This window comes from Hemiscyllium ocellatum, chromosome 17, assembly GCF_020745735.1.
Source record: "Hemiscyllium ocellatum isolate sHemOce1 chromosome 17, sHemOce1.pat.X.cur, whole genome shotgun sequence".
Taxonomy (NCBI): Eukaryota; Metazoa; Chordata; class Chondrichthyes; order Orectolobiformes; family Hemiscylliidae; genus Hemiscyllium; species Hemiscyllium ocellatum.
In genome coordinates this window covers 29899456-29919055 of record NC_083417.1, presented here as the reverse complement: position 1 = coordinate 29919055, position 19600 = coordinate 29899456, and the positions used below count along the sequence as shown (strand labels likewise).

The 19600-nt window shown below is 41.4% G+C and overlaps 1 protein-coding gene across 2 annotated transcripts in view; it reads left to right on the top strand.

Annotated features, from left to right (window-relative positions):
* Positions 1 to 4082: 4082 nt before the first annotated feature.
* Positions 4083 to 19600, top strand: part of cdh31 (cadherin 31) — a 46793-nt gene continuing 31275 nt past the window's right edge. For both annotated transcript variants that reach the window (XM_060838034.1, XM_060838033.1), the window contains exons 1-2: positions 4083 to 4256; positions 4530 to 4629. In XM_060838034.1, the coding sequence (XP_060694017.1) occupies positions 4110 to 4256; positions 4530 to 4629 (247 nt within the window). In that variant the 5' untranslated portion in view covers positions 4083 to 4109. The remainder of the gene's footprint in view (positions 4257 to 4529; positions 4630 to 19600) is intronic.

Genomic DNA, 19600 nt, shown 5'->3' with positions numbered 1-19600 from the left:
GATTACATGAATCATTTTACAAGGCACAAAACATTTTAGTTTTGGTTGTATCAGTTAAGAGATGAATATTGGCCATAACATCTGACAGCTTCAGCTCTAGATAGTTGCATATGACCTATGCAGCCTCAGTGAAACAGATAGAACACTATTGTATATATCACATGAGTGGCACACCCTTGAAAATACAGCACCTACCAATTCGTCATTAGAATACTATTTTGCAATATTACGTGTACATTTTTTTACTGGTTCATATACTACATGTGTAGACATGCAAATAATAGGGCACTTTTGAGTCAGCCTGCAGACAGAAACCAGTTCTTTATCAAGAACACAAAGCACAAGGTGTTGGAAGAGAGCCTAAAATGCAGCAACAACTTCAAAGTAAACCGACATGTTGCACAATAATCCATGTCGCAAACTGGAAAATCTCTTTCACCAGGCTGTAGGAAGAGCTTATGAGATCAGCTGTTAGTACAGTGGTGCAGGAGAGAGAAATATTCCTACCCCATCCCATATCAGCAACAATTTTCATAAGAAAATAATCAAATTCAAAGTTAATGTTTGCTTCAGTGAAGGACATTCATAAAAATTCGTAACTGTAGACATTTCTCATTATCTTGAGCCAGCTATGGAACTGAATTTCACATAGGGATGTGGTAAGCTGGAAAGACTTTCTAAGTACTGACACATTGGTGTTATAATCAAAACAGGCTCCCAACCTACATTGCCAGGATCTTTATGTATCAAGACTGATTTTTTTTAATTCTCCCCTTCAACCATCTGCCAATCTAATAGAGTGAGCATAGAAATGTCCCCTACAAGTTCATAACAATTATATTTATTCTGTTCCAATTTCAGAATATCGAAGATAGAGTTGAAAAATTGCAAATAGAAAGCGGCAGGGAGTAGGAAGTGTTCAATTTCCTCCACTGAGTAACGTTGGTGATTTAGGCAGTGCAAAGATTCTTGCGTTCACTCTAGGCAAGTGTCACTGTGTGAGGAACTCAGTTGTAACTTTGGGTAAAGATTGTTAAAAGTGCACTGTTGACTAACTTTTCAATCAGCATGACTACAAAAGCATCATCTCTCTTCCTGTTTCTGGATTAGATGCAGTAACTGTTTCAGGATTACATTTGTCACCAAAAGCCACAATCCTCACAGGTGCATTAATTGACCACAGGAACTCTAACTGCATCATTTTTAAATATTTTAGAGTATGATTCCTTCCGTACGTATGTGGTGACATGCAAAAATATTGATGAAAATTTCTTCTGTTTGCTATTTCTAACGAAGTTGTAAACACATTGAAAAATATCTTTATTGATTCATTCCACATGTTTAAAACAGAGAGGCCTAAAAGCTTGTTTGTGCAGTTCCCATTTTTCAGCCATGTCTGACAATGGTTTCCTCATTATATTATATTAGTGGTCAGTGTTTTGTGGTCTTCCCGCTCACATTGCATGCAGTCAGTGCTGTGTCTGGAACACGCCCTAATTCAGGGACGATACAATTTCTCAGCTAGAATCCTCATAAATGTGTGATTGGCCACAAGAGCTCCAACTACATCATCCCTGCTTGGCTGCCTGCTCACTCATCCCATCACTTCCTGTTGAAATTCTTGCTGACGGGACTAAGACTGCTCTGATAACCAACAAGATTCTGATGCATTACCCCTCTTTATTCTCAATCTCTGCAAAATCCCAATCCTCCTCCACTACCTTGCTGCCGTACCACTAGCATCCAGCTTGAGCCAGTACATTGTTCCACTCAACATGACATACACTTTTGAGGCTACTGTCCAGTGATTCCCAGAGTCGAAGTAATCAAAGTAGACACATCCTGAAGTCAATTTGAGACTGTATGTTTGTGTGGAGATAATGAGGACTGCAGATGCTGGAAAGTCGGAGCCAATAAAACATGGTGCTGGAAAAAGCACAGCAGGTCAAGCAGCATCAGAAGAGCAAGAGAGTCCACGTTCCAGGCAGGACCAGGACTAATATTTACCTTGAAGTAAATTTGGGAGCAATTTTGGTTAATCAACAGCCTGTCAGTCAGGGTTTTGTGCTGTGAGGAGGTAAATCTGTTGCAGATTTAGCAGTCATTTGGGGGCATAACCACCTTAAAAATCCCCTCTAAAGCATATACATCCTGATTTGGACATGTCTCATCACTGACCCAAAGTCAATACCATGGAATCCCTTCTGTTACAGCATTAGTGGTCAACCTCCATTACATGGAATTCAATAAATGAATAAGTTATTCATATTTACTGCCTTTTAAACATTAGCTAGGATGAAAATTGACAGGCATCCGCTCAATGCAAGTGTTTATATGCAGACACAATAGCCAAATATTGCATTATGATGTGCTGGGTGGAAAAACAATACTACATGGTGCTTCCTGTATTTGCAAGAACATGCATTTATAAAGCACCTTTAACAGTTTTAAGGAGTGTCCCAAAGGGGCAAAAGGGGCATAGAGGCTTCGACAGAAACTTACTTTTGAGTGTAGTGATGCAATTAACATTGGCGTTGCTCATCCAGCCCAGAAGAGAGGCTTGTTGAAAGACCAAATTTCACTAGACCATAAGACCATAAGACATAGGAGTGGAAGTAAGGCCATTCAGCCCATCGAGTGCACTCCGCCATTCAATCATGGCTGATGCGCATTTCAACTCCACTTACTTGCATTCTCCCCGTAGCCCTTAATTCCTTATGATATCAAGAATTTATCAATCTCTGCCTTGAAGACATTTAGCGTCCCGGCCTCCACTGCACTCTGCGGAAATGAATTCCACAGGCCCACCATTCTCTGGCTGAAGAAATGTTTCCGCATTTCTATTCTGAATTGACTCCCTCTAATTCTCAAGCTGTGTCCACGGGTCCTAGTCTCCTCGTCTAACGGAAACAATTTCTTAGCGTCCACCCTTTCCAAGCCATGTATTATCTTATAAGTTTCTATTAGATCTCCCCTTAATCTTCTAAACTCCAATAAATACAATCCCAGGATCCTCAGCCGTTCCTCGTATATTAGACCTACCATTCCAGGGATCATCTGTGTGAATCTCCGCTGGACACGTTCCAGTGCCTGTGTGTCCTTTCTGAGGTGTGGGGACCAAGACTGGACACAGTACTCCAAATGGGGCCTAACCAGAGCTTTATAAAGTCTCAGTAGCGCAACAGTATTTTATATTCTAACCCTCTTGAGATAAATGACAACATTACATTCGCTTTCTTAATCACGGACTCAACCTGCATGTTTACCTTTCCAGAATCCTCAACTAGCACTCCCAGATCCCTTTGTACTTTGGTTTTACGAACGTTCTCACCGTTTAGAAAGTAGTCTATGCTTTTATTCTTTTTTCCAAAGTGCAAGACCTCGCATTTGCTCACATTGAATTCCATCAGCCATTTTCTGGACCACTCTCTCAAACTGTCTAGATCCTTCTGCAGCCTCCCCACTTTCCATGGGACTGTGTCCCATTTTTCTAGAAATTCTGGTCCGCAAAGAAAAATCACCTACATATTTCACAAACCTGTTGGCTATAACCTGGTGTTGTGTGAGTTTTAACATCACGGCTTTAGTATAGATAATATCTAAATTTAACTTCAATTCTCTCCAAACAATATAGAACAGTTGCCAAAGCCAGCACCGTCCACTCCAGCCACCCTGGTTTGGAACTGTGTTCAGTGATAGAGGCAGTTTGACCTCCTTGTTCACTGATCTGTGCTGGGGCTGAACTCAACATTAATGCAGGCACCGCCCAGATCCACATTACACAGTGGGTTGGAAGGCAGCTTTCCAAGAGATCGCTGTACGGACAGTTCACACTTTAACAAGATCCACACAGCCCTTTCGTTTTGATGCCCACTGTTTCGAGTAAACGGCATCATTTCCGCCACCTTCCACTGAAACTGGGAGTGGGGGAATTCATTGGATCACGGATAGCCTCGGGTCGCTGCTTCCTTTTACCTGACACCAGCTCCTGGCTTTACCCAAAATTGGACTCAAGCATCCGGCTGCCAGCCAATGAGAGAGGAACTCACCTGGAGACGTCACCTGGACTCGCGGCGATTGGCCTCCAGTCTTGGGCGAGTTGGTGAAGGATGGTGCTCAGAGAGAAGGGGCAACTTATTGTGAACAAGGAGATAGAATCGGGAGGTCACAGATACAAGGCGCTTTGGAAACAGACTCGCAACCCAATGGGGAATTATAGCCTGCTGCTTGTGGGGCTAGTAACCCTCCTGCTCCAGGTGAGTGAGTGAGTTCTACTCTGACCAGGTTACACCCTATACATCTCCAGAGCTCTGCTCAGGGACAGTTTCTAAGGTCCCCCGGTTTAATGCCCTGAAATGCTCCAAATCTTCCATTTCTTGGTGGCTTCCTCGTTGGTTGAGCTTTAATCTGAGCGATTCCCAGTTGCGGCGTATCCAACCCGCTTTGGGAGGGGATGTACTGTAAACTGAGAGAGAAGATGGTTTTTGTTTTCTATACTGTATTTAATGTTAATTTGTCCGAACCCCCAGGCTTGGAGCGGTGAGGCTTCGACGCAATGTAAAGGGTTCGACCCAAAGAGCTACACTTTCGGCGTGCCCTCGTTGGTGATGGGACGCGTTCTGGGCAGAGGTAAGGGTTCAGGAAAGTACCTGAGAATCGGTGGGGAATTCACAGGGAGCAATGCGGAAGCGAGACTGAGAATAGTGGTGGGGAGGGCGGTTACTCAGAGAAGGGATCGAGAATCATCCCGAGTCCCTGAGTAAAATGGATCCCGTGAGATGGAATTAAATCGTGTTTAAAAAGTGCGGTCCGATGTAGAGGATTCCGCGATCCCCCTCCCCTCTCTTTCTTTCACTGGGAGATTTTGATGATTAAAGTACACTAACAGAGATTGTCTGCTCCCCGTACTGAGGGCGGTGGCTAGACTTTCGATTCTCGCCTTTCGTTTAACTTTCTGTTCGAGTTGTGAAATGCAGGTGCGATACTTTTTTTTTGTCCCCAAATCCTCTGCACTCTGCCAAAACCTGAACTTTCCTGGACATGAGTTTGTTTTCCAGTGGATTATATGTATTTTGAGTGCAGTGAAAGGATACTGTGTTTGGTTACTAACACCCCCCCCCCTCCCCCTCCCCTTGTCTAATTTAATATTAGACGCCGCAGGTTGAGTGTGTGACATAGTCTGATTTTCTTTTTACTTCCCTATAACTTTCACTAACTACGGTGTACAGTTACTCTGACCAGCGAACTGCTGTTGCTAACACCTACTCAGTGCAGCTACTTCTCAGAAACAAGTTTTTCAAAAATCACCCCAGGGACTGAACAAAATTAAACTTTTTTTTTCTCTCTTGGGAAAAAGCCCCAGAACATTTTCAGCTTCCAAACAGCCCCAGCCAGATTATAATGCGTTTTATAAAGTAGACGCCTTCGTTTTAAACACCAAATTTTCCCTTTTTAACGTTTTAATCGGCTGTCCTATCTTTCAGTTCATAAATCCCTGCTAACTTCATTCATGGGAAATAAATAATTGATTCCATTGTTTGTTTTTGTGTTTTGTCTATTTGTTGAAAACCCCCTGTGAGATGTTTTGGGTTTAATTTAACAAAATGGATGCTTTCCAAATTTAAAAAAAAAGTCCAGCTCACCTGAAAATGTCTCCCGCACCAGCAATACAGAGTGCTGTCTGTAGGTGAATGGGGCACCAAAACAGATGATTTCCGTTAAAGGTTTTCTGTGTGCTGGACTGAAATTATTTGGTCAGTCGTTGGAGAAGCTGAGCTTTGAAGTCCTTGGATTTCAGTTGAGATTTGTTCTGCAAAGTTTGAGATCCCTTGGCAAACGTGCTTTATGATTTATATTGTAGATCCTGTCAAGACCTTTTCTAAAAGGCTTGTGTGTTGGCTGGAGGCGAGGGTTGCTGTTGGGTGTAAGAGGTGACTACCATCATTAATGGATTTAACCTAGTGCAGCATCTGATTTTGTGCATTCATTTGTAGAAGTCAAAATGAGCAATAGAAAAGACATTTGCACAGTCACTTGACATTAGAATGTAGCAACCACATTCTAATACTTCTCCAGTGAGGTTGGCTCTTCATATAGAGTTTATGTTCATGCCCTCCTTGCATTTTCAGGATAAATATAAATGAAACATCCATGTGATTCTGAAATACTATTCCAAAGAGGGAACACCAAGCAGCAGATGAAGTGGTTTATTGTGAATAGGGATTTGTTCGATGATGAGATTTGTTATTATGCATGAACTGGATAGTTCAAATGCTGTGAAGGTTTTCTGAACACATGACAAGATGATGCATTCAATCTTGTCTGTGTGCCTCCTGGCTGATTTTTGTTTTACTATGTTTGTCTCTATTCAAGTGCTCGTGATATTTGTTTACGTTCATCATTTCATGGTGATCAGGATAACAAAGGTGTGAGTAGTATAACAAGGAAAATGATTCCTTCTCATTTACTTCAACTGTGGTCTTTTGGCTTTTAGATGAGTGTACTTTTTTATTTCAATGCTTCTTATGTATGATACTCCATTGTAGGAAATGATGAATTTTGCCACTTCATTTCATGTCATATGAGCCAAAACTTGAGTTTTGGCTGATTTTCTGTGAAAAACCTGTCTCAAATACCTTCTGACAAGATGTAGAATTCAATACTGCATAAAGTATATAGGTCAAAGTGCAGCAGGGTTTCATGGGGAGTCACTTTTGGCTTAGGCACATTAAACCTTTACTGCTAAAACCTAGAATGCTGTTATTATTTTACAGCTTCATTTCTTTGAATTGTAGCATGGCACAGTGGCTAGCACTGCTGCTTCACAGCACCAGGGACCCAGGTTCAATTCCCACCTTGGACAACTGTCTGTGTGGAGTTTGCACATTCTCCCAGTGTCTGTATGGGTTTCCTCCGGCTGCTCTGGTTTCCTCCCACAGTCCAAAGAAGTGCAGGTTAGGTGAACTGGCCATGCTAAATTGCCTGTAGTGTTAGGTGATGGGGTAAATGTAGGGGAATGGGTTGCTCTTCGAAGGGTCGGTGTGGACTTGTTGGGCCAAAGGGCCTGTTTCCACACTAAGTAATCTAATGCTTTATGATGCATGCATATTCAATATTTGAGCGATGAGCTGATGCTCTTTCCTAGAAATCCTTTCTAACTTGTAATTAAGTGTACTTATTTAAATTTTGATGCATCCTCACTTTCTTGCAGAGTGTGGTTATATTATTTGCCTTTGCTTTCAACCTCTTTTACTTATCACTATCCAAGGTCAATTTGTACGTTTTTGGTTTTGGCTTGGTGTTCCCCTTCCTGAGCTAGGTGGAATCTGCCATTTTTATCACTTCGGCCACTGCTCTGATTGAGATTAGCTAACACAGTAGCTCATAACAGAAATCCTTTAGTCTCTTGGGTCTAGCTGTACAATGAAGACTTCAGATATCTTCTGTTCACTCTGATCTAATGCATTACCTGTTTCTAGAAAACCAATCTAATGAAAGAATAGATAACAAATAATGTAGATTGAGATTGGCATGATTAAACAACCAGAAGAGCTTGCTGCTCTTTGAGTTGTAACATGAATTTTTTTAATGCCACTGGCGGATGGTGCAGGCTTTGCAGACCATTAAAGACGGCACTTCAAGCTATTGAAGCTGTAAAATAATAATGGCATTCTAGGTTTAAGCAGTAAAGGTTTAACATGCATAAGCCAAAAGTGACTCCCCATGAAACCTGCTGGACTTTATGCAGTATTGAGTTCTATATCTTGTCAGAATAATGGGAGCTCAAAGCAGACATGATGCCTTTTCACCAGGGTACTGGTATATGAGGAAATATGAATATGATTTTCTCACTTTTGTATTAGAACATTGCAGTTTATAAGGCAACTTGATAAAGATGTTGAGAGGATTGGAGATAGTGGTCTGAATTAGAATTGTTGTTGTGTTACTGTGGTCTTGCCAGACCATAGGGGTTGCTCTTTCATTTAGAGAGAGAAGCGACTGGCAATGATTTAACCTGAGGAGCACCGATCTCAGGCAAGGGAAGAGGTTGAGAAGGACAGTCCTTCATGGTAATCTCAAACCAGTGATGGGAATTGAACCCACACTGTTGGCATCACACTGCTCTGCAAGCTGATAATCCAGCCAACTGAGCTAAACCACTTCTCCTGAATTAGATTATTCCATAATTGAAAGGTTTTGGAATGAAGGAGATGGTTTAGTTGTTAGTCTTAAAATAGTGAGCAAGAGACCTATGTGCAAAACTGAACAGAATTCAACTTCTAGGGAAAGAGTTGAGGCTGAAAATGTCAGCATTAGATTAACAGACTTGTGCTACGTTCTAGCTATCCTTTTCTATCTCTAATCACTTAAAATGATTTAATCTCTGCTACCGCCTCACTTTCAGGATTGATAAATGTGATTAAACTATTTGCTCACTGGCTGAAAAAAACTAACAACTGATTAGACTGGCTTGTTTGTGCATGATTACTTTGCAAGTTTCTTTGTATTGGCTGGACCGTATTCTCAAAAACTAATTCAGATTTTGTTTGGCAAGTTGTTCGTTCATTTATGAAGATGAGCAACTAAGATCCTGTCCTTTGCACTGTGGTAGGATGTTGTGACCTATTCTGATCGGAATCCAACGTCTGCACAAGTGACAATGGATGCTTAAAAATGCAAACACTACAACAGTTTGTTTGGGTAATAGTTAGTTTAGTAGCACATTTTTGTAATTATGATATCCTTAATGGTTGAATCTGCTTGTTGGCATCTTGCATAAATATTTGCAACATACTTTAATGGGTCAGTTGTGATAAGAGAGAATGGTAGCAAGTTATCAAACAACAAACTTTTTCTTGAAAGCTATCTGCTTGAATAAATCTTCACAAGATTGAGTATTTGACACCTTTTTTTAATGCAAAGTAATAGATAGAATCTTCCCAAAAAGTAACACACTGTAGATGGGTGGGAGACGGGGATGGGTAGGAACAAATACCCATACTTTTTTTCTTAGCAACTTCAAAATTAAGTTCTTGTTTGAAGTATCCATATCATGGTGGGGCGGGGGGGTGGGGGAAGAGAGAGAGGTGAGGTGTTGAAAGGAACTATAATAACTGTCAAGAAGCACACATCCATTCTCTTTGTAAATTATAAGTTTAGAAGGTTTACCAAATTTAACAAGTCAGGTCTTTTTCTTTTTTTTGACCAATGCACAAGTTTTTTGCTAATTTATTTCAAGGACTACACTCAGCAGGAAGACTTATAGTTAAGCTGTCTGTTTATAAATACCTGTCTGCACTGATGCCATTCATTACCTATTGCCTGAAGCAAGTTGGAATAAAGTCTGTTCCATCCCTAGACTTAAATCTAAATATACGTCTGCTGAAAACAATGCCATTTTAGAGTCCACGCAATTTTGAAGGGAAACTGAAGGCCAGCAAATAAAATGCAGGGAGGTGTATGTTTACTTTTTTTTGTTTTTTTTTAGAATTCCTTCTCTTCCATCCAGAGAAATCTGCTCCAGGTTTTATTCAGCCTCCCTGGGCTGAAGGGTGGGGACGAGAAGTAAACACCATGGTTCAATCCACATGAGGATCTGCCCTGCTTCAGAGATACAGGATAACCTGTAATTTACCTTTTGCGTGCTTAATTTACTAATGAGTACCCACAATGCTGAACTGACTTTAATTATTACTGTTGGCACAGGGAAGCAGAAGGTGAAGCTCGTGACTATCTTCGGCCTTTTTGAACAATTGTCTTTTTTTAAAAATGACTTTTGGTCACCTGCCCAACAGAGATATTTTTAAGCCATTTATTAAGATTAGATTCCCTACTGTGTGGAAACAGCCCCTTCTGCTCAACAAGTCCACACTGACCCTCCGAAGAATAGCCCACCCAGACCCATTCCCCTACATTCACCCCTGACTATTGCACCTAACACTACGGGCAATTTAGCATGGCCAATTCACCTGACCTGCACATTGCTATGACCACTTTGTCATAGCATAAAGCTAGTTGCCAGGCATGGCTCAATTGTGGTATTCATTCCGCTGAAGCATGAGGCTTTCTATTCAAGGCTTGAGTAGCAAAACTAAAGCTGCTACTGCGGTGAAGGACGGAGGAGCATCGTCAGATGTTAAACCAAAGCCTGCCTTTTCAGGAGGATGTAAAAGATCCCATGGCATTACTTTGGGGAAGAGCAGTGAGAGTTGATATTTGTGGCCTGCAATTTTATCTTCAATGAGTAGATTTGTGTCAGAAATATTAAAGATATGCATACCTTCAGGATACTAAATTTGTCAGGCTCAGGGTGCTTAAATCATTTGTGCAACCAGTTAACAGATCTTAGATGTCAAGACCTCCGTTGATATATGCAAGAGTCTTTTTTTTGTTTTTAAAAAAAGCTCTGCTATTTGACGTGGCAGTGAAAGCACTAGTCTTGCTTCACCTGGGAACCTTTAGCTAGCAACCAAAGATTAGTACTTTACAGCCTCCTCCTGTATAGTAAAATTTTATGATTTTTATTTGACCGATCATATCTGTACTGGCTCTCAAAGGAGCCACTCAGCTCATCCTATTCACCTGCCCTATCTCTGTATAGCACTCTTAAGTTTGCCACCTTCCTATATCCAGCACTTTTGAAATCTCTATGGAATCTGCCACCACCAGCATATTCCAAATCCTAACAACTGAGTAAAGAAGTTTCTCCTCGCTTCACTCCTAGCTCTCTCTCAGCAAATCTTGAAACTGTGGCCCTGAGTTACTGACATACGTCTAAATTAGATTCTGTAACAACGTATCATCTGTATTATGGAAAGAAGAGCTCAATAAATGTCTGCAGCTGGTGTAGTTGCCTTGCTCCATTCTCTCCTCCACCTCTTGCCCAAAAAAACTGCATCCATGTTATTGTTATGAAAGGACCAACATTAACTCGCCTCAATACAGGAATAGGTACTGTCTGAATTGCAAGAGGAAATTTGGTTGGTGTAACCTCTAAGAAAGTCACAAGATAAATGAGTTGGGGTAGGCAATAGAGCCTGTTGAGCCTGCTCCTTTCCAGTTAGACTTGATCTGGCCTGATTATGGCCTTCACTTAATTTTCCTCTTCACCCACCAAACTTGACTTGTAGCCTCTTTCACAAGTAATCCCCACCCCCACCTCCATGCATCTTGTTCCCAGAATAATGGGAAGTTCCATCCACTTTCTCTTTGTCTCCATGGAAACTGCCTGGCCTGAGAATTTAATTTCTTATTTTATATTTCAACTCTGCCTTGTAATATTGTCTTTCCTAATGAGGAAAGCTAGGGTAAATTCCCAAGGAAAATGCATGCTTTGAGTTTTTCTTATTCTGTATATGTCTGTCAAAGAGCACTGTTGGCCCTGGCCCCCAGCCCTAGAAAGGGGTTGGAAAAGGTTCTCATAGCCATTCGGCATCAGTTAATGTCCAGTACGTAAAACCATCCAGATCCTCATGTGGGACTTGGACAGAGAATACATAAGGAACTGAGACAGCTAAAGTGAGCTGTGAGCTTCTGGATGAACTGGCCACCATCTGTCCAAAACTACACACCAGGCTCCAGAGTCTGGACCCTCTCTCAGGATCCTGTGCTACAATTTGGGCCAGCTTGTGGAAATTTATCCCCTTCGGAGCAGCGCAGAGGATATTCCTGTTTGGGCTGTTACTGCACCCTCTTCACTTCCTTACCTCTGTCCACAGCCTGAATACGCTTTAGTGTAATGGTTAGATTAGATTCCCTCCTGTGTGGAAACAGGCCCTTCAATCCAACTAGTCCACAGCGACCCTCTGAAGACTAACCCACCCAGACCCATTTCCCTCTGACTGACTACTGCACCTAACAATATAGGCAATGTAGCATTGCCAATTCACCTAACCTGCTCATCTTTGGACTGAGGAAACCGGAGCACCTGGAGGAAACCGGAGCACCTGGAGGAAACCCACACAGACATGAGGAGAATGTGCAAACTCCACACACAGTCGCGCGAGGCTGCAATTGAACCTGGGTCCCTGGTGCTGTGAGGCAGCAATGCTAACCACTGAGCCACCATGCCACCCTAATGCCCTACATTCCCCAATGGATAGCTGTCGGAGTGGGTCTTTCCGGTTTCTGTTGAGGATCTAGGCTGAAGCGTATTACATGCAGCATTCCCATGGGGTAACCATTTAAATATGTTCACTCAGTGTCAGATTGCATGTAATTGTGTGGCCTGGAGGAAATAGTTTGTTTTTTTAGTTCCATTTATGTTTAAATTTTCTTTTTGAAGCAGCTGTTCTTAAATGTTTATCGCAGTTCACTCTGCTGTCAAGATGTATAAGTACACTGCAGAAGGAAGAGCATAGAGAAGGAAAGGTGGTGGGTAGGTTAGAGGACTTCCTTGTGGGCCTTACTTAAGTTGCCATTAACAGGTCCAGGCAATGAGCCATGAAGGATGTGGTGGAGCTGGACTGTCTGTCCTTCTTTATATGCTCAGCTCTCTCGGAGGGAGCACAGCAGAGGTCTTTTCACTGCTGCAAAATTCATTGCACGTGCTTTGACCTGTTGCACCCTTTTCTTGCTCTCCTGCTCACAGCCTCATTTTTAAAAAAAGCAGATACAGTAAGTGATAACTTTGTCAACAACAGTAACATACAGTTCCTCATACAAGGTGACTAAACGTCTTCAATTGTTCCCAAATCTTGACTCTGGCTTTGCAGTTCAACCATATAGCAATGGCATCTGATAAATAACTTTGAGAGTTGTGAAATAAGCACATCCTTCTATCTGGCAAAATGTCAGCTTTTGCTTCAGATACCTGTAATCCTTGGGCTTGCCTGGACTGGAATGTCGTGCTGTGTAAACAGAACGCCTGGGGTTGAAAAACCAGTTTCGGTTGTAACTTAGGGTGAGGCAAAATAATTGCTAACCTTGTACATTTGTGCCTACAGGTTTAATAACTATGGGTGTGGGAAGAAAAGGAGAGAGGATTTAACTTTAAAGGCCTTACTGCAATGCTGTTGAGTTGCAAATTGATGAATAGGTTCTATTGATTCCTTTCTGTTCAGTGAATGCTTTTTCAGGTTTCACAACGTTAGTGCACACAGCTCGTCAATAAATGAAGAAGGAGCAGAGCTTTGGATTTTCTACCTAGCTTTAGTTCATGATTATCACTACTAAATTCTCTGCTTTCTTTTGTCACTTGTTCTTTTTGCTTGTTCATGCTCTTACTGTCTCAATTAAACAGCATGAGATTCAAATCAGAAAACAGTTTTAACTATTACCATCTACATTATTCAATCTTCAGGTCGAATCAACCACCATTTAAAAATTTCTGCATATTAGGGGTGGCACGGTGGCACAGCAGTTAGCACTGCTGCCTCACAGCGCCTGAGATCCGGGTTCAATTCCTGACTCAGGCGACTGACTGTGTGGAGTTTGCATGTTCTCCCCGTGTCTGCGTGAGTTTCCTCCGGGTGCTCTGGTTTCCTCCCACAGTCCAAAGATGTGCGGGTCAGGTGAATTGGTATGCTAAATTGCCTGTAGTGTTAGGTAAGGGGTAAATGTAGGGGTATGGGTGGGTTGCGCTTCGGCGGGTCGGTGTGGACTTGTTGGGCCGAAGGGCCTGTTTCGACACTGTAAGTAATCTAATCAAACTCTTCTTCCCCCCAGCCTTTTACATATTGAACAAATTAATTTTATTAATCTTTGATTTTCAAAACCTGAACAACAAGCATTTTAATTAAACAAAAATCTATAAAACAAGTCCTGAAATTTGCATCCTGATACTTTATTCTTTGTTTGAAATTTTCAATATTGATACTATTGAGTCTTTGGCAGTAACCTCTGAAAAAGCCAGACTATAACTTTTCCTTCATGTTTATAGTCCATCTAGTGCTGATGCATTATTTGTAGGTGGCAATGTTGGTTTGTTCTTTTGGTCCCTTTTTTATCTTAGGAGTGCTGAATCTACTGCAATGTTTTTAAAATCCTGTCTCCTGGCACAGACCAGATTTGGGGTAGGATGGGTGGGACATGGGGATAAAATTTAGTTGACATCTTTTTTTTTGTCAGTGTCTTTATAATTACCTTGTCACACATTGCGATGCTTAGAAGTGGCACTAGTAGTTAGGCTACCACTAACTCTTGCTCAGAGGGACTGTTGCAGTGTATAACACAGTATCTGCTCATGCTCTTTTTTTTTAAATTCTATAAGATTGGGTTCTAATGTTGCAAGCAGGGTTGGAAATGATGACAAAACCACACTATAACTTTTCCTCATGGGTTGGAAGGAGCTTGAGGTCTTCTCAAAAGCAAACCTAAGGCTTCCATTGACACCTGCACTAATCAACCCCACTGTCCCGTGGCTGAACATTTCAACCAGTTTCCTTATTCTGCTCCGCCCCCCCTCCCTCCCTCCCCCCCCCCCCCCCACACACACACACACACACAACCCACCTACCTTTTACCTCCGTTCCAATTTTCCAGCTCAGCACCTTCCCCCATGGCCTCTCCCACCTGTCAATCTTCCTTCTCACCTATCCGCTCCAGCCCCCCTCCGATCTATCGCCATTAACCCCACCTCCATCCACCTATTGCACTTTCAGCTACCTTCTCCCCAGCTCCCCACCCCACTTATCTCTCCGCTCCCGAGGCTCCCAGCATGAGGGGCTTTTGCCTGAAATGTCAATTTTTCTGCTCCACGGAGCCTGAGCTGTTGTGCTTTTCCAGCACCACTCTAATTTTGGACTCTAATCTCCTCCAGCATCTGTAGTACCCACTTCTGCTTTGAGTCGACCTGGCCACTTAATGTCGGGGATCAATCTCTCTCTGGTCTGTGGTGACTGCCTCTGAGTAGTGTGAATTTTTAAAACAGGTTGGTTGTTTAAAAGACCCAAACTGCTGGCTGCTGCTGCTGTAACTAGCATTGGGAGTAAGAGTTGAAGCTAGCTGTATATGTTCAAGGATCTTTTCCATTCACTTTTAATGAATTTCAAAATACATGAGGGAGAGTGCTTCATTACCAGTATTTTAATCAAATTGTTGTGAAAACAGTTTTATACACAGTAGTAATGGAAGTCAGTTACACCACCTTTTTCAAACATACTTCAGTTCTACAATGTGAATGAGCTGGCTTTTTGTCAGCATCTTTTTGTTGTACTCTGATCCGTGGAAAGTGTGCAGTGAGAATACTTTGTCGATCTAATTAGCAGCCATTCAGAGACTGACAGAATACCAGTATTTCTTTGTGACTGATCTTGGTGCAGAATTGATGCCAGCTTGGTTTTATAATGGCATAAGTGTTGTCTGGAATAGGAGGTCATGTTGAACAAAGGTAGCTGTGATCTATGAAACAGTTTGAAAGGGGTTTTGAGACAAAAGCATGGTCATGTGAGCCATTGATCACTATCAGATGTAGCAACATTGTCCAAATGCAAATAAAACAGAATTGATTTGTTCACTTTTTTAACTGATGGAATGTAGGTGACCATAGTAAGGCAGTATTTATTACCTATCTTTGGGAGTACAATTACAAGTAGGCTAGACAAGATGGAGATAGAAAGGCATAAATAAAGTATTGAGATAATCTAGCAGGTTTCATGATCATTTTTTGTGGGTGTGCATTATCGGCAAACTTTTTTTTTCTAATTATTTATTAATGGTTCTCTAATTTGCTTGCAGAGGACCCTAACCATTAGGCTACCATAGCCATTTGTTATTGAGTTGAGCACTGTCTAGTGTTATAACTAAGATCTCATAGGCAGTTTACTTGATGTAAGATAATTGATACATTGAACAAAAAGTTGTTTACCATCTCCTTCCCTTAGCCATTCAGGCATTACTACAGATGGCAGCTTGGCTAAGTGGTGCCATTATTTAGGAAAGGTGGTAAGGATAACCCAGGGAACTATCGACTGGTGAGCCTGACGTTGGTGGTAGGCAAGTTGTTGGAGGGAATCCTGAAGGACAGAATTTACATGTATTTGGAAAGGCAAGGAATCATTAGGGATAGTCAGCATGGCTTTGTGTGGGAAATCATGTCTCTCAAACTTGATTGAGTTTTTTGAAAAAGTAAGAAGATAATTTGAGGGCAGAGTGCTGGATGTGATCTATATGAGACTTCAGTAAGGCATTTGACAAGGTTCCCCATGGGAGACTTGTTAGCAAAGTTAGATCTCATGGAATATAGGGAGAACTAGTCATTTGGATACAGAACTGGCTCAAATAAGACGTTAGGAGATAGCACTGATCCTTGTGGCACTCTGAGTCTTCTGTTTTTTATCATTTATATAAATGATTTGGATATGAACATAGGAGGTATAATTAGTAAGTTTGCAGATGATGCCAAAATTGGAGGTGCAGTGGACAGCAAAGAAGGTTACCTCTGATTACAACAGGATCTTGATCAGATGGGCCAATGGGCTGAGAAGTGGCAGATGGAGTTTAATTTAGATAAATGTGAGCTGCTGCATTTAGGGAAAGCAAATCTTAGCAGGACCTATACCATGAATGGTAAGGTCCTAGGGAGTGTTGCTGAACAGAAACTTTAGGAGCGCAGGTTCATAATTCCTTGAAAGTAGAGTCGCAGGTCGATAGGATAGTGAAGAAGGCGTTTAGTGTGCTTTTCTTTATTAGTCAGAGTATTGAGTACAGGAGTTGAGGTTATGTTATCGCTGTACAGGACATTGGTTGGGCAACTTTTGAAATATTATGTGCAATTCTGGTCTCGTTCCTATCAAAGATGTTATGCAACTTGAAAGGTTCAGAAAAGACTTGCAAGGATGTTGCCAGGGTTGGAGGATTTGAGCTTTGAGCGAGGTTGAATAGGCTGGGGCTGTTTTCCCTGGAGTGTTTGGAGGTTGAGGGGTGATCTCATAGAAGTTTATAAAATCATGAGGGACATGGATAGGGTAGAGAGACAAGGTCTTTTCTCAGGGGTGGAGGAATTCAGAACTGGAGGGAATAGGTTTAGAGAGAGGCGAAAGATCTAAAAGCGACCTAAGGTGCAACATTCTCTGAGGGTGGTGCGTGCATAGAATGAGCTGCCAGAGGATATAGTAGAGGCTGGTACAATTGCAACACTTAAGGCATCTGGATGGGTGTATGAATAGGAAGGATTGAGAAGGATATGGGTCGAGTGCTGGCAAATGGGACTAGATTAGGTAGGGATATCTGGTCGGCATGGATGAGTTGGACTGAAAAGTCTGTTTCCATGTTGTACTTCTCTTTGACTTTTAGTTTATGATGAATTGCTGTTGTTACCTGGATGTCATGAGGACATGGAGGTCCTGGTTCTCCCTTCACCGCCGCTCCCTTACCACCAGACACCTGGAGGAAGAATGCCTCATCTTCCGCCTCTGAACACTTCAACCCCAGGGCATCAATGTGGACTTCACCAGTTTCCTCATTTCCCCTTACTCCACCTCACTTCAGTTCCAAACTTCCAGCTCAGCATTGTCCCCATGACTTGTCGTACCTGCCTATCTTCTTTTCCACCTATCCACTCCACCCTCTCCTCCCTGACCTATCACCTTCATCCCCTCCCCCACTCACCCATTGTACTCTATGCTACTTTCTCTCCACCCTCCTCTAGCTTATCTCCCCGCTTCAGGCCCTCTGCCCTTATTCTTGATGAAGGGCTTTTGCCCGAAACATCGATTTCGCTGCTCCTTGGATGCTGTCTGAACTGCTGTGCTCTGCCAGCATCATTAATCCAGAATCTGGTTTCTAGCATGTGCAGTCATTGTTTGTACCTTCCAAAGTGAGTCCTGGCCATCAACCATGCAATTTGCATATGCTATTGTCTTGCCAGTCACCTGTATGGCATAATTGAACGTTTTAACCTGATTTTTCAGTTTGTTTAATAAAGTAGAAAAGCTGACCATTATGTCACGTGAAACTAGATAATCAGTGCTGTTGTTACCAAAACAAGTGACATCAAAAGTGCTTCATTTTTGTTATTGCAACCACTGCCAACTATCGGTGGAAAAAAAAGTTTTTTTTATTGACTTTTTGAGAAAATATCCACACAAACTCAGAGTTTATATTTTGAGTTTCTACAACTTCTATAGAGAACTTACAAAGGAATGTTCAATCAGTAATTTTTTTTGGTGGGGGAGAACAGATAACTAAGTTAGCAAAAGGTTACTCTGCAGGTGCAGACTTTTCAATGTTTTCAACATTCCTTGATTTGTGTTTGGACTTTGTTTGAGTTTCATATTACACTCCTGCAATTAGTTCGCTCTTTTGTACTTGTCCTGTGGCCCTGGGTTAAACAAGATTTCAAAAGATGTTTGCCTTTTAAAGTTTTGAAGATTCACTCTTATCAAACTTTTTTTGACATATCTGTAATAACTGCATAAGCAACTTTGAGGCTGGAGCCTGTGGTTTATAATGTCTCTTACGAATTGTTATTGCTTTCAAAATCATTCAATTGTAGTTTTTTGATCCATTCATGAGCAGTATTTTGATGTAATTCATATCTTACCTTTGACATTTCCATGTCTGCTTTTTATGTTTTCTGTTAGTTCTTGAGTATTATAAAATCATTTTGTGCTACTTAGAAATCTCCCTGCTATTCACTGGTGAAACCTGATAGTGTATATCTAAACCAGTGAACTTAGACTGCAAGGATTAAATCCATTATAAACCTTCTAATTTTGCAACAAAATAGCTCCTTCCCTTGCTTTTCTTGCTAAAGCTGTATACAATCCATCAAATATATTGCATTTCAATCTCTGTCCAAATTTTTCAGACACCTAAAGTCATGATCTCAAAATGGGAACAGAGTGAGCCCAATGAACAATTCTAGTACACAACTTCTGTTTGAAACTGTCTTCAATACCACTTCCTTCTCTGTAATCTTCAGTAGCTAACATCTAAATCAAAATAATTGTTATCCAGAAGTAAGTCAGATGAAATTAGGAAAGTTGTCCCTGGAAGGATTCTGAATCCATCTTTGGGTAGTGTCGGTACCAATCTTAATATTTTAAAAGTCCAAATCAACTACCTTCATTTTATAGAAATTCAGTGCTTATTTGAATACATGTGGAGGTGCTGCTGTTGGACTAGGGTGGACAAAGTTAAAAATCTCTCAACACAGGTTATAGTCCAATAGATTTATTTGGAAGCACTAGCTTCCAGGGCACTGCTCCTTCTTTAGGTAGTGAAAGAGCAGTGCTCTGAAAGCTACTGCTTCCAGATAAATCTGTGTTATTTGAATACGTGCTGTAGTTGATTTTAAACATTATGACTTTGACAGCTTCACCTACTGGATTTAGCTGCGCAATAAAGTGAAGGTATTGCATGAAGTGTTGGTTGCAGTAATGTTTTTGATTTGATTTTGGTTGTAAAGGCTTAGTTAAGACAAATAACCCAGGTACATTTTGAAGACAAGTGGTACATATATTGAAAGTTCCTAACTTCTTCAATATCGATGTGTTTTTCAAAAACTTGTAGAGGACTTGCTGCATTGGTGCAGGGTCAATCAACAGAATGGATGCCCAATTTGCCCTGTAAGGTCTCTAACAACTCAACAGATGTGTTTAAAGTTTGGGAATAACTAGCTTTATCTCTAACTCCATGGATGAATTTTGAATTAATTAAA